The 15683-nt window shown below is 39.1% G+C and overlaps 1 protein-coding gene across 4 annotated transcripts in view; it reads right to left on the bottom strand.

Annotated features, from left to right (window-relative positions):
- Positions 1-14385, bottom strand: part of pax7a (paired box 7a) — a 47008-nt gene extending 32623 nt beyond the window's left edge. The window contains exons 1-4 of one of the 4 annotated variants that reach the window (XM_079342124.1): positions 13703-14384; positions 12140-12375; positions 11291-11432; positions 10796-10924 (exon numbers count right to left, since the gene is read on the bottom strand). In XM_079342124.1, coding sequence (XP_079198250.1) covers positions 10796-10924; positions 11291-11432; positions 12140-12375; positions 13703-13790 — 595 coding nt within the window. In that variant the 5' untranslated portion in view covers positions 13791-14384. Of the gene's footprint in view, positions 1-10795; positions 10925-11290; positions 11436-12139; positions 12376-13702 lie in introns of all 4 variants that reach the window. The other 3 variants (XM_079342123.1, XM_079342125.1, XM_079342126.1) reach the window with 3 other exon arrangements.
- Positions 14386-15683: the final 1298 nt, after the last annotated feature.

Here is a 15683-nt window from a genome sequence, read left to right as displayed (position 1 = left end):
AATATATCACTCCACAGCACTCAACCCTCTTACAGTGCAGTGAGGTTTAGTGGAATACAATAAACAGTTTCCAAAGAGTTCCTTTACATTACAATACTGAATGTAATGCTCATGATTAAGAGCTTCTCTCTGTGCACAGTGCTGCATTACATTGCTTGGCATTATTTCCTGTGTTCCCTCCACATTGAGAGGTTTTAATGTGGCACAGTAGCAAAGCTTTTTACACTGAGACTACATATTCCCCAAGGAGAGAGTGACTGACGATGCAGAAATAAGCCCATTAGATGAAAATGGGGGACAACATTTTGAAGTTGTTATTTAGTCGGCAAGGACAGGAGCTCCACCCCTCTGTTTGGACAACCGCTTACACATTTTAACTCGGTGGAGAAAAAAAAAACACATTTCTGATTTGCAACACTCTGGGAACATGTTTATTGTCTTTGTGGTTTTTTGAAAAAGAGAAACACGCACAATTAAAACAAACTCGGTGGTGAAGCAGATCAAGAGCATATAATGTGAAATGTTCTGGCCCTAAGTAGCATGGGCTAATGGCGATTTTTAAACTAGCGGACCATGTTCAATGTCCCTCATTCATCACTGAGGGGAGCTGTGCTAAACGTAATTACTGTCGCACATTATGTGGGCTATTCCTGCATTGTAATAAAATTAGCCAGAAATGCTTTTTGTCTTTTCTAATGCGGCGCCATGGTAACCAGAGAACGGTCATAATGCAGCATACTGTCTCCATCTGAGCCAGCTGTCAGAGTTTGACAACCTTAGGTGGCACGGCGAATCGGAGGAAACTACATTGCTTTCAATAAATGATGTGGCTCTGACCTGCTCATCCAATGCACAATTTAACATGGACTTAATAATGTACGGTATACTCTTTTGAGTGATCTGTCAGCATTATTATTTAGCAGGATAACAATGGTTTAATCACTCAGAAAAATGTCCTGCCTATTATAATAGTGTCCAGTGAGAAATCTTGCCAAGATTACTTCAGACAGGCAGGAAATTTAATTGAATTATGATAGTTTATTATTATTCATACATTCTTCAAACTACAAACGAATGGGCAAACTCAACCGACTGTTAGCATTATTTATACTCCAAGAGAAACAAATGTTAAACTTTTTAAGCATGAATTTACTGAATATATTGTTGACACAAGGAGAATGTAAAAACAGACTTTTACATTGTTTTAAAAGCCAACACTAACAAAAAAGCCACAGTGACGAGATATTTCAGGTTTCCCTGCTGGAAGAAAACAAAGCAAAGATGAGAACATATTAAGATGTTGTTCTCTGCTCGAGACACTGTTGTAAATATACTGAATAAACTCTGTTGGACAAAATGCCTCAAACATTGTAGGACACTATCTGTCAGCTGCAACAACATTTATTTTGTTTGGTAGAGAACTTATTACCCAAAATGACTATGACAAGTTAAATTACATGGTCAATTAGAGACTGTTTAAAGCTGAAATTACTCTGCAAACTTACTGTCCCCTTTGGTGATACACCTAGTTAAGGCAAAAACCAAAAGACTGAATCTAGATTTAATGTTTTTAGGTTTTTTTTTAGACTTTTTAAAGTTTGGCAGAGATTGACGATTTTGTTTAGAAGTAATAAGGTGTCCTTAAAGCTTGTAATGATTGTTATATTGCTTGTTGACATTGTTATTGGAGTATTGTGACAAAAGGCCACATTGTCCTGTCCAGGCTCAGAGGTCTCTTTAAAGCACTTGTTTATTGCAGCCAATGAAGGTACCTTTCCTAAATGCACCAGTGACTTTGTTTTAGCGGCTCTTACCAGAACTGAACTGTTTTTATTCTGTCTAATTTGTCATTTGTCTGGAGGCCAAGTGGACTTCTCAAAGCAATTTGGTTAGATTTCTGATAACTGTGCCTTTTTTTTCCTGTTAAAACCTTTGGAAGTCTAGCCTACCCCCACTGAGGACTCTTGTCTTTGCTGTTGGCATGGCCAGGAATCAACAGTGAGAGGTAAATAAATGGTCTTTAGAAAAAACATTGGCCCCCTTGTCAAGACACATATCCACTCGTCCACATGTCAACTCGTTCTACTCCCTTTTCCTCTGCACTCCTCGCTAAGACACTCCTGTCTAATGAGGGAGAGGGGCTGCAATCCCACCGAGCTAACAGAGCCCTGTCATCCCTGAGTGTTTGTTTTCCCACCGGACAGCCCGGTCAGTGTCCACTATTCGAGGTAATACTAACCAATCAGGATCCATTACAACACCAAATCCATGAATGAACTGGCTGGGAGAAGAAATAGACCTCCCATGGACCCCCCCTCTAAACTAAATTGGATTGCCAATATGGCCCACAGACGTTTGAGAAGTGCAGAAAAACAATGGAGCAGAAAATAAATACTCCAAAGCCACAATGATGACTCCACTTGGTAAACTAACACAGTATTGATCGCCTTCTTCTTCTTTTTTGTGTTTGTTTGTTTAGAAAAGCCTCATCCTTGCTAATAGCTGTCTCAGAGTGTAATCTCTCCCCCGCCTCTCCTTCCCCTCCTCATTCCCCCATTATGTGGCTCCTTTCAGAGCGCCTCACATAGTTTAGGTTCAGAGCCGCACTGGGGTACGGGTAAGGGGTGTGTGGGGCTGGGGACCAATTGTTTGCTAATGTTGACACCTGCCAGAGCCGGCTTGGACTATTTGGGGCCCGCCAAGCTGCAAAACTGGATGCTCCCTCTCTTTAGCGAGATTAAGTGTGGGGTTTCTGGGGTCACAAATCACTGGACTCCCTCTGATGTTGGGAGGCACAGAGCCAGAGACTGAGAGGACTGAAAGAGAGAAGCTGGAGAGGGAGGGACGGAGGAGGGAAGAGGGATAAAGAGTGACAGTCTATTGTTGACTCAAAAGGAGTGGAATAATGTATCTTCTTGAGTGCGCGTAATCAGCGCGCCCCACTCAAAAAATATACACATATACATCAATAAAAAATCCACGTCTCCAAACTGTTTATGGACTGCTTTTAGTTGCATCAGATATTAAAAAATTGTTCGGTTAAATGTTCATTTACTTGTACAATGATGATGATTTGTGATATTTTGCTGCAATTATAATTTCCGCATAGAAGAATGAAACAATAGCACGAAGAGAGAATACGATGCAAGCTACTAAACCAGCTGTATTTTTAATGCAACTAAAATAAAAACTTGCAGGACTTAAATTTCACCCAATTCCATCAAAAGGACTTACTGTATGTTTTAGCATCAATAAATATGAAGATAAAACAGTGTCTACCCTACGATAAATATCTTTTTAAGGAAATCAAAAGCTTAAAGTAGTAGCATGTCCCTGACAGACACCCCTCCCCCTTACACCCTGCAGATGTACATTAATGCAAAAAAGGCCAAGATGTGAGCTGCAGCAGAAGCACCCTCTCTCCCTTTAAAACTGCTGCTGTCCAGCCTGATCGTGTCAGTTTGAAGGCCCCCATTGAAAAGTATTCATGCATCTGCCTTTGAGGCACAATAGCAGCTAGTTTATAAACTGTCTGCCTGGGCACCCAAAGGCTTTAGTTCTTATTGTTTTCATCCCCTTAATAAACTTTTTGGAGGAGTTCATCAACTCGCCTGAATAGCCTATGCAGCAAGTCTCAAGACAGAAAATAACAGAAGGGCCTTTTCTCCTCCCTTTCCTTTCTCTAGTCCTTTTCTAGAGGCTGTTCAGCTAACAATGGCGAGAGGAGGCTGTCAGACATCACAGGGCTTTTTTTTTTTTTGACCCAATACAACCGAGAAGAAAAAAAAGTATTTTTGAAAAGGAATACACTTCTTAAAGTGGAAATCAAAAACTATTGTATTTTTACATTTGCACAGAAGGTGTAGACTATAGGCAGCACAAAAAAGTTTTTTTAAAGTTTTTTTTTTTTACCAGAAATTTAAAAGATACATATACAGTATGTGGCTATAAATGGAAAGGAAATACAATGGATCTCCTGTAGCCTACAGCAAAAAAAAAAAAAAAACACGCTCACGCAAACACACATTATATATAAAATTATGGATAAAATCTATGGATCCAAACATTGACAATACGTGAGAAAGTTTACATATGCATTCAGTTATTGGCTGACACCTGTTAGATACGCAGCGCACAAATGACGGGATGCAATAAAATGTAATTTTGGCAGTAAGCCATTAATCCACTGTTACACCTTTAGACTCTGGAAAAAAATGAGCCCATTTTAAAAGTGTTTAAAAGATGTCTGCTGTAATTAATTTCATACCTAATTAAAACAAGGCTGTACGGCCCGTGCAGGCCGTCCTGTGTAACCCGTTGCACGGCCATAATTGAAGTAAGAGTGGAAAAAAGGCCTGCGTTAGAAAATAAAGCCCGCAGCGGTCCAATTCAACAACTTCAGCATCCAACCACGCCGCTCATTCCCCCTCCCCCTCCACCATCTGACCCAAAAAGGCCTTATTGGCTGCCCCGGACCCACCACCTACTGTTTTCCATGATGCACTCGGTGCGTTTTAACACCCTAATTAGATGTGACAAGTTCAACGGGCTGGTTTCAGTGGAGGAAAAGCTGGTCAGGTTATGATTTCCGAGTCAGACTCACAGGGGAATCTGTGGACAGCTGATTCCTGTCAGCCTCATTCATCTTCTTCCAGCCAATTAAACATCAACGCTAACAAAGCGGCGCCAATGTAGAGGATGCCTTAAACGGCTGAAGTGGAAATGTAAATACTTGACGCGATGTCAGGAGGCCAACAACCGAATAGGTTACAAAAACACACAAACACACACATATATATACAAGCATATAGGCTATAGTATACATTTAAATAAGAATTACATTAACCAAACAAATCACAAATTGCTAAAGATTCATAGTCCAATTTCAAACAAACCACGCCTATGTGATCTACAAAATTGGCAACAAAAGAAAAATATTAAGGAAATGTGTTTTATTTCCTTTCTAATTGTTCGTGAAACTGATTGAGGAAATTATTGAAACTATCAAAGTTCCTCAACAAAATAGAGACCTAACAAAGTTTTGTCATCTATGACCACCTGTTGAATATGTGACACACTTTCTAAGAGGAGAAAAAGAGGGTGGGGTGGCTAGACCAGCTTAAGCAAAGACAAAAAAAAACATTTAAAATGTAAGTTTCTGTATTTATTTTAGCCTACAGCCTGCAGGCAGCGCAGCGCAAGATCCCAGAGCCCCAGAGTGAAAATTGGCAGAATAAAACACAGACAGAAATGAAGCACCCTACTGTTGTGTGTGACAGGATACCTGGAGGGCAATGCTTCCTCTTTAATTTGTCTCGTATGGTTTGGGACCCCCAACCAGACATTCAATCCTCAGAGTGTGCGTAAGCCTACTGAATTTAATTCTCGATGGTGAAATTATATGCTATAATTAAATATCCCATCACTTGAAAATGCTCGGTGGCATAGAGACATCTTATCAATGTAGTCTTCCTCGTTGTTATCACATTAATAGTAACAACTAAAAAATCTAAAATGGGCCTATCAGCATTTGCGGAGGAAATTGCAGGCTAAACAAAGGGCACCTATGGGTTTACGGCTTATATTCTGATATTTTCGAGTAGGAAATGTTAACCTTGAAATGCTACTATCTGAGTCTAACAATGTGCGATCATAACCCCATAAATGAAGGGAGAAATTGAATCCTTTTAAGTTATTAAGCAGGAAAGGATTATAAACTCGTCTTTATAAATGAGCTAGAAATCCCCATGTCTTCCTCTGTACACTTTGAAATTTCCCACAAGAAGCTGGAGAGGAAAGATTGCCCCTTTAAAAGAGCCCCACAAGAGATGGAAAAAAACATTTTTGTGCCCAGATAGGGAGTCGTCCCACATGGTAAGCGCCACTTTAATTAATAGACAGCCTTGAGAGGTATCACTGTCAGCCTGGATAATGGTGGCAGAGCCTGTGTTTGTGCTTCCATGAATATTTCTGATGTGATCAAAGTCAAATGCCAGCACAGAGTGAATGTAAGCCTACTCATTTTTTTTTTATTTAGCCTAATACTGCCGACTCTTAAAGCTCCTGACACTGAAATGTCTCTGCAGCATGGTAGGCCTACAAGCTTAAATTGCCCTCCTTAAAATTGATGCATTACTCATTACTCATAAGCAATGCGTTTCATGTTATTATGTTGCACGGTTTGCTCATGTTACCTTGCTGGAACCAATAGGCTAATTTGTTACACTGGTAGAAGTAGCTTCTCTCCATAATGTGCTATAAAGCAATATGTCATTAACAACCAAATAAAGCACTTTTTTTTTAAATAAAAAAATGTGAAGCTGAAAAGGCAAGTGTCACCGAATTTAGGCTAAACTCTCATATTGGCTATTTAGAATCCGATGTAGTCTGCCAGTGTCATAAAAAAAAAGAAAAGAAATGTATATCTACATTTTTTGTTTATAAAAAAATATATATATATTTTGCCAAATATGTAAGAAAAATGTAGCCGAAAGCTTGTTTTCTGCTTTAAGGTGCGGTCTTAAATTGTTAGCCTAGCCTTGCCTGTCTAAGCTAGCTAACGTGCTGACTTTTTGTCAATGTGACTCAGCCCACATTTATTTCCATCACATTGATTTTTTTAAAATAATATTAAACAGCTGTTTAAATCACATGTAACTTGCAATTTGGGCAGTAGGGGTATCTGCCAGGTAGCCAGATTAATCGTGTAAATCAGGCAGTGTTTCTCAAATAGGGTTATGTGCACTCCTAGGGGTATGTGGGAGTACTGCAAGTACATGACCATTGTCGTTCAAGAAAGTTTCACCACAACAAACCAATATAATAACGCAACATCAAATAGGGCACTATTTCCAACTTGGGGATATTCACTTATAATAGAGCTTAAATATATATGAATGTATGAAGACCACACACATTGATTCATTTTCTTTTCCCAAACAATTTCCTGAAAAATGTTCTTGGCTGTATATGAGGGCACTTGATTGAAAGAAATTGTGAAAAGGGGTACACAAGCCAATAATGTTTTAGAACCACTGGGTTAAACAACCAGCAAACAACAAGAAAATAATATATATTTGGCTGAATTTTTGGATATTAAGCCAGTCAAGAGTATTGAAAAACATTAGTATCTTGTCAATCAGATCCGATCAGATCATTAAAATATAAAAGTGTCATAAAACCAATTCATTCTACTGACTGTCAATATATCAGATGCCAAGTTGCCATATTAAATCGTTGTGATATGACAACGATTTATAGAATTTAAAGATATTTGAAAAAAAAACAACAACCTTATATTGTTGAATTGTCATATCAATTGTCATTGAACTCTCTATATTTAAAAAAGAACAATGTGAAATGTGCCTTTATCCCTTAATGTTTTCAACTTTACATGGTATAGGCCTATGGATAAAAATACATCCGTATTATAATAATAATAATTATTAGTATAATTTTAGGCTCGGCCTTCTTTATAAGAAATGTAGGCCTACCGATGTAAATTCCAGTGAAATGTGGCTTGAGTGGCTGCGGGGACAGGGGAGGTTAATCCGAGTTTAATGCAGTGAAGCACAGCGCAGGGTCTGGGCTATGATGGGTATGTTATCTCTGCCCAACATTTGGGTCTCCCTCAATTTCCACCCAGCCAAATAGCTGCGAGAAAGTGCAGATGGAGTGACTCTCAATGCCTGAGGAAAAAACGTTATTAATAGCTAAATAACTTCCCCATACTTTCACTGAATCTCTCTCACACACTGTTCCAGATGGATTTGTTTGAAGTGGTCTCTCGCTTCATTCCCCTGTCCTTCTCATTCAGCACGGCTTTAGACCCGAAATATAGCTACATTATATTACCATACACTGAGAAGCTGGGCGTGCGTGTGCAAAAGTGTGTGTGTTAGTGCGTGCGTGAATGTGAGTTTACGTGGTAAAGCATCGAGGGGACAGCTTTAACACCATTCTGCTCTCTATATCCTCGGTTAAAAAAAACAAAAGAAATATCTTTGGTTATTTTTTGTAAGGGTGAAAGATCATTGCTGGGCGTTGGAGTATGTGATAATCCTCAATAAACTCATTTTTGGCCAATGGTTAACTTTGACGTGAATTTACAACCCTTCACAGGTAGCACTCACTCTTTTCAGAAATTTAAAATGTGACTTTTTTTTTTCTTTAAGTATGTTTGAAACAAATAGGTCAGATTTTAGGATTTACCTTTATTGAAACATAAAGGTTTTAATTTGTGACCATCTTTAGCCACGTCCATCCTGGATATTTGGTACGTCTGACTTCCTCACACCTCTCCACGGCTCTGTCACTTTCCCTTCCTGACGCGCGGGAATAATCCCACCTGGCATCTGTTAAATTAGATTGAGGGCCTCAGGTAATCCTGCGATTTGCTGAAGTGTCCATCGCCTGTCTGCACCACAGCTGATGGTCATTTAGTTACATTTGTGTGGCAGATGGATGAAGGACACCTGATTCACCTTTTCTTTCTTAGCCGCGTGGCGCAAAACAAAAGGATGCTCAAGTTTGCACAGATGTTATGTAACCCTTTCTCCATTTCTAGCGCGTAATTTCATTTTGGTACAAATTTAACAGCCGTTCGATGCATATGCACGGAATTGGACACTAATTTATGGAATCTCAGACCATTAAACATTAACACATTAAAAAAGGAACCATGAAAGAAGTGTAAAAAAAAAGTGCAAACATTTGTAAGTTTTGGTTGCTTCTCCCACCATCCTTCAGAGAAAAATGCATTGAAATAAATTCTGATTATTTCAATATGGTTATCGGTTTACACGTTTAATAAAGCAAGATTATAGCTGGGATAAATCCGTGATGTAACCTCTGAGAAAATCAAATACACAAGGCTAATAAACAAATAGATAAATAAATAAAGTCTTAAAATCTGGATAAGTAAACGAAAAAAAAAAAAATCTCATGAATTTTGTGCCCTGGGCGAGCCACTGTGAGCTCCGCTCTGAGATGAAAGTGAAAAGAAATAAAAGGCTCTATTTAATCTGCTTTAAAACCCCTCACCACATAAGGGCTGCGCTTCAAACTCAGAGAGTGAGGGGCTGATTGGGGATAAATACATTTCTTACCCTGCCTGCGAGCTATTACACCAGGCACGAACACAGACACCTATTCAGCAACCGTCGTTTCCAGCGCTTACTCTAATAAGTATTAACATTATTAGATGCCATCCGGATGCCGGTATAGAATACGCAGAGGGTGCGTATCTTTTTATAGTAACGTAATTAAGTCCTGATTTAAAACAGAAGCAACGCTATTTAAAGAACAAACTCCGATATATTTTGTGGATCAAACAGTAGAAAGTCAATAATATTGTAGTTAATATTTGACAAGTCAAATAATTGCATTACGCATTAACATAACGTTCATACTAAAAGCAGAAAATAATCGTCATTTAAAGTCAGCAGGGTTTATAGTTCATCTATACGAACTCTGGGATATTTGAAACAGAAATGTGATTTTTTCCCCCTTTCTTCCTAACATTACTGCGTGGAGTGACAGAAAAAGGAGACCGTTTTCACGCTATCAACTGATTCTTCTCGAACGGACCATTATGGAAAATTACAAAACTATCTAGCAGCGGGGCGTGCTGAATAATTCATCTCCTTTTATATTCCTTCGTGCCCTTTGTCCAAACTTTTCTCCCTCTTTTTAGCCGCTGTTTGAATGAGAAAGGACGGGCCCACACTCTCCCTTTTCGGTGCCCTGCTTTCCAGGATTTACTTTTGTACCTCGGACTCTTCACTTTTAGAAACGCGTCAATGGAGGGAGGGGAGGTTTGTTGCGCGTGAAGTTCATCTTCAAGTTTGAAAATGTTTTGGCAGTGTCTTTTTGAGGGGAGAGCCTTTTGTGAACTCTTATCGAAAACGCCATTCACATACGTTTGATCATCAAAAAAGGAGAAACCTTTATAGAGCTTTGAAACATATAAGCATGTTGCCCTCCATGGGTAAGCAAAACAGCAAAACAAATAACATATAGCAAAAGATACGACAATAAAATGTGAAGTTTTTACTGTAAAATGAAAAAAAAAAAACCCAACAACAAAAAAACCGTTTACATCCTCATTTAAAAAATAAAAAATAAAAGAAGAAGGTCTAATTGTTTGTAACATAAGGTAATGCTCCCTCATTTGTAATGTTTCTCTATGTTGTGTTTTAAAATATGTTAAATATGCTATAGAAAAAATACCATAAACAAGAGGGGATCTCAATGCATTTTAAGGTTATTACAAGCTTGTAAATTCTATTGACAAACAGTGACAGCCAATACGTGCATCAAAGCCTTATTTCTTCCTCCTCGCAGCATTACTAATAGAGCAAATAATAATATGAACATTGATTTCCACTTTAAGTGACAAGTGGTGAAATGTCAGTGAACTGACATCGATTGTGAAATGGGTCAACTGTCAGCTGTCGTTTAAGGGTCGTTAAATGAGTGAATGAATGAGGAGGAATTCGCTACACAAATTAATTTTCTGCACTTAAATACCTTCTGCCAAAGGCTCTCATAAATAATTGAGTGAATGAACAAGTGCTGGCTCGGAGTTAAAAGCAGGAATAAATTCTCTGCATTTAGCTGAAAGCTCGGATGTGGGACAATTTCCCAAGAGGACGTGAAGTAGGAAGTCTATTTAAAACAAGCGCTTTCCTGTTTACAAGGCTGTTATTTACTCTGCATTATAATAATTATAATTATTTGTAATTCAAACATATATGTACAAAAAATGGCCAGATAGTTTCTGCCGTTAACTTACATTTATCACCGAGGATGCCATCGATGCTATGCTTTGTTTTCCTTTCTCCATCTTCATCCTTCTTATCACAGTCATCCTCGTCATCTTTTTTGCCAAATCGGGCCCTCAAAACGCGGCTGATGGAGCTCACTAATGGCAACAAAAAGGTAAATGGGTGATTAGCCCTAAAACCCATAAAAGAACCAGAATAATCCTATCATACATTTGTTTTAGAAGGATACAACAAATGGCACAGGAAAAGTTTGACATGAGCAGCTTTGTCGAGGAAATGAAAATTAAAGGAAATCACACTCTAAAAATGTAATAATACAAGGTGAGTTTTTTCTGGCTCAGGTGAGCTTTCTGCTACACCGAAACATTTTAATATCAGTAACTGAGGGGGAGGGTGCTTAAAATTAAGTTGGGTTCAAAGTGATGATCTGACATGACTGATGCTGCAGTGTTGGCTAGTAATAACAAAAAAAAGAAAAAAAAAAGAAATAAAGTGCAGCTTACCAGATGAAGCCTCACCTGAAGGAACCGTGCTTCTGTCGCACACCCCGTCCTTCAGCAGCTTATCCCGGATCTCCCAGCTGAACATCCCCGGGTTCTCTCTCTTGTACTCTTCGATCCGCTTCTCCACGTCAGGAGTTGCCACCTGCTGAAGGGTTGAAGTGGTGCGATGAAGGCAAGAGGGGAGGCAAAGGACAAAAGAGGGGAAAGAAGCAGTTTTAATTGAGAGGAATTTTTAAAGATGAGAAGTAAATGTTTTCCTTTCAAAAGTAAGAAATAATATTGAAAATAAAATACACAAACGTGATTTAAGAATTAACCCCTGTGAAAAAGATATGGCCCTGTACAAAATAAACTAGCATGCAATATGACACAAACATACTGGAAACAAAACCCATACCCTTCAAAAAAGAATGTAAATATGTATTTTTAATTAATTCAAGAGACCATAAACGGTAACAAATACAGGGATTTCATTCTGTCTTTTTTCATTTTAAGTATCTTGTGTTTAAGTAAATGTTTATTTTATTTTTGCAATTTAGATCATTTTATCCATATTCTAAAATATGGGATATTAACTTTCAAAGGAAAGAAATGAAACAATTATTAGCAGCAACGTGGTTTTGATTAAACAAAAACAGGAAGTTATAGGTGGGAGGAAATGGAGTAATAGTCAAATAATAATAAAACATAACTATAATAATGCATTTAAGACTTAAGTTTTTGTCTCGACGCTGCTTTATTATAACACTTCCTGAGTTTTGAGCTCTCTTAGCTGTCCTGTACCCCTTGATGCCGGTCACCTGCAGTGACAGTGACCCACACAGACCCACCCGCATGGACCCCACTCACCCTGGGCTTGCTGCCCCCGATGGCCCCTGGACGGATCGAGCCGGTCTCCTGGTATCGACAGAGGATCTTCGAGACACAACCGTGAGAAACTCGCAGTTGTCGCGAGATTACACAGGGTCGGATGCCGTGGTGGGCCATCTCCACTATCTTGTGTCGGATGTGATTTGGCAAGGGCCTCCCGTTGATGAACACGCCGCCAAGCTGGTTCACCCTCCCCTGGCCCAGAGGGGTGGACACTGCGCCACAATAAATTAAAAAAAAAAAAAAAAAAGTCTCAAAAACAACAAAAGAGCCAACAAGATTTGGAAAATGTTTTTTGGAAAAATAATAAGCGAATTCGACCCAGTGCCACACAAATAGCAGCATGTTTACTATGTTACTGACTTTTAATGGGACGCAGTTTACTCACATTATCATATTACACATTTTCAAGAGAGACTCGTGCCAAATTCTCTCAGCGTCTGTCTGTCTGACAGGATGTATCCGAGGCCACTTCAGCGCTCAATTTCACATTCAAGAGACACTAAAGAGGCTGACACTTCCCACCTTGATTATTCCTAGTCATGCTGTACAAATATTGATGTGATCCTTTGAGTCGTCTCTTTGCTGTGTGTATTGTGGTCATTTCCAGCATCAGGACACTTGAAATAATCCCGGAGCTCGAGGAACTCGCGAGCTACGTGGTTTTTCTACGTTTCAGTCCAGAGCACTTGAGCACGATCTGAGCGTAATGGGAAAACTGTTTCCAAAAACGCACGCAAATACAAAGTGATCTTTTTTACGTCCATATGTTCACACGACGAGAGTCTGGGCATTGAAGTTCGGAGGGGGAAAAAAATTACCAATTAGATTGCTTTTGTTTGTTGGTATGGGTGTGTTTGTTTCGTGTGTGATCGCTGAACTTTTACTGGGATTTGTTGTCCTATAAATTTAACAAACAAAAAAAAAACTTAACCTTTCATTCATGAAAATATGGAGACAAATTACTGTAGGTTAAGGTTGTATCAAATTGTATAAAAATAAGAATCTTGACCTTGTAATATGTTGAAGTCGTCAGCGATTGGAAAAGCAGCGTATTGAATATCTAAACACACAAATGTATTTTATTTAAGCCTTATTATAGCATTCATGCATTATAGCCTAAATAAATGTAGTACAGAACTATAAGAGGCAAACATTTCTGGGACAAGATAGCTCTAAAGTGGAAAAACAATTAAGAGTTAATAAATAAATAAAAGTTTTACAACAAAAAAACTTTCAAAAATCAGATGTTATAAGGCTGAAAATATACGCAAAATTTCCAAAAAGTTTTTAGATGTATACGAAAGCACAAACAACATCTTTACTCCAGCTTTAATTCACTTGTGACTGAGGCTGTTAACTTTAATTATCTCTGACTGGAGGTCGTATTTGTTCACCCACCTTTTTATTTCCCAGCATGTCGCCGATAACAAACTGTGTGACTGTGTGTGACTCGAACACAGGCTGACAGAGTGCACAGCTGATGAGTTTTGTCACAGCAAACAAGCTCACACATCACACACATGTTGTCACTTCTCTTACCTTCTAGGGGGAAGCCGGTTCGAGGGTAGTTCTGGCCTGGCGCAGGGCGCATCATACGAGGCATTGTTCCGGGTAAAGTAGCCATCATGTAGCTACTGACACAAACAACAAATGTACTCGAACCCGTTACTGTCACAAAGTCCAAGTAAAATAAACGGAATGCCTTCAACAGTGCTCAAAAAGAGTCTGCTGTCAAATCCCAATCCCAGGTGGAGAAACCGGACGAGCCCGTCTTCCAGCAGAGAAAAATAAAAGTGATGCTCTCCTCTGCTGCTACGCCAAAATGAGACCAAACAGCAGCCAAATGAAAATACAATTTACAAAATAGCGGAGTGGCACACGAAGTTGAATATCAGAGTTGCAGAAAAGCACTGTTATTCTTTTCCCCTGGCGTAGTTTGGGTTCAGTATAATGTCTGCTGCCTGGTTGGAAGTAGTTTAAGTGGCCAACTTTCGTGCATGTCGTAGGAGGAGACAGGCGCGAGCTCCCATAGGCTCCCCGGCCTTTCTTTTATGGATGAAAGAGAGTGGGTTTAGCCAGAGGCCGGCCGACCAATCAGAGCACCACATTCCACTTTTAATTCACTCCTGCCTCCCCTCATGAGACTCCATAGACCGAAAAACCTTCAGTTCAAAATGTTATTATATCTAAATGTTATTCTAAATCCTGACTTTTTAAAATGTGTCTGCTTTCATGACATTCAGCTGCTTAAACCCGAGAAATAGGAGCTTTCTAAAGTTGAGAGTCTTAATTTCCTTTTTTTCTTCGCGCTATCTACTTTATTCTATTTTTTTTTCTAGATAATTGGCATATTCTAAAAAAAAAAATGTAACCCTTGAATTGCATCTATAGCTACACCTCAACTATTTGGTGACAGCTTTAAATACGTTTTATTATTATTATTATTTACGCAGATAAAGAATCTAATTCTAATTGAATATGAGTGTAAAAAAAAAAATCCAAATTAATTGACCATATCAAAGTAAATACTGTCGATTAAAAATCTGCCTAACCCAGTGTGTCCACAATTATTTTTCCACGGTGCACGCGCAAAGATTTGCATGAGTTAAAATTCTCGGCACAGAATAACTGTCAGACACTGATGCTGTGTTTTCTGAGTGGACAGATGCTGTGTAAAAGTTGCCCTGTCTGTCCAAGGTTAGACCGTAAGTTGCCTTTACCTTGTTAACCTTTCAATTAAGTAAGCATGGACGTCTAAATCGCTCCTTTTGCTGTTTGTGGTAATGACAACATTTGGATCGACCCGCTCATTGGTGACAACAGGTTGCCTTGCCCTCGAGTACACAGAGTAATTGCTTAAAGGTAATTGTTCAAAAATAATGCTTCGCTATTAAAGTGGAATAAAAAGCGCATATGGCAGAAAAAGAAGAGGTGCATGTGTCAACTCTGTGGGCCCACCGTGCATATAAAATCGTGTGACAATTGCCGTGGAAAACACTCCTGGTGGAAGGCAATTTCACAAATAATTTTAGCAACAATTAGGGAGTGTGGAGGGGTGAAATGGCGATTTCACATGCAGATGTGCCGGTGGGAAGGATCTGGTACCCTGCCGAACAGCTCTGACCCTCACTCTCCCGCTTTGGTTCGCTTCACATGGGACGAAGGAGCACAAAGAGAGCGCCTCAACCTCCTGGGAAGGCGCAAAGAGTGCTGGATTAAGTCAAGCATCAATCATGTGGGATGCAAACAAAAGCAAATTTCTCTCACGGAAATCATGTTCTTTAAAACAAAATTAAAAATATATATACTTCACCTCTCTAAAGCAACAACAGGTATGTTTTTTAAAAATCACTCAGACACGCAAATAAAGCTAATAATCTCATCTCCCTGAAAATATTGGTTGAGCAGCAGCAGCAGCAGCAGCAGCAGCAGCAGGTCTTGCCTCTGTTATCCTCATCGTTATTAGCCTGCTTTTCATTTGTCATGGAGCTATTCATTACAACAACCTAGAGAACAAGGA

This window comes from Symphodus melops (assembly GCF_947650265.1).
Source record: "Symphodus melops genome assembly, chromosome: 4".
In the NCBI taxonomy this organism is placed as follows: Eukaryota; Metazoa; Chordata; class Actinopteri; order Labriformes; family Labridae; genus Symphodus; species Symphodus melops.
This window is presented reverse-complemented; position numbering and strand designations above follow the sequence as displayed.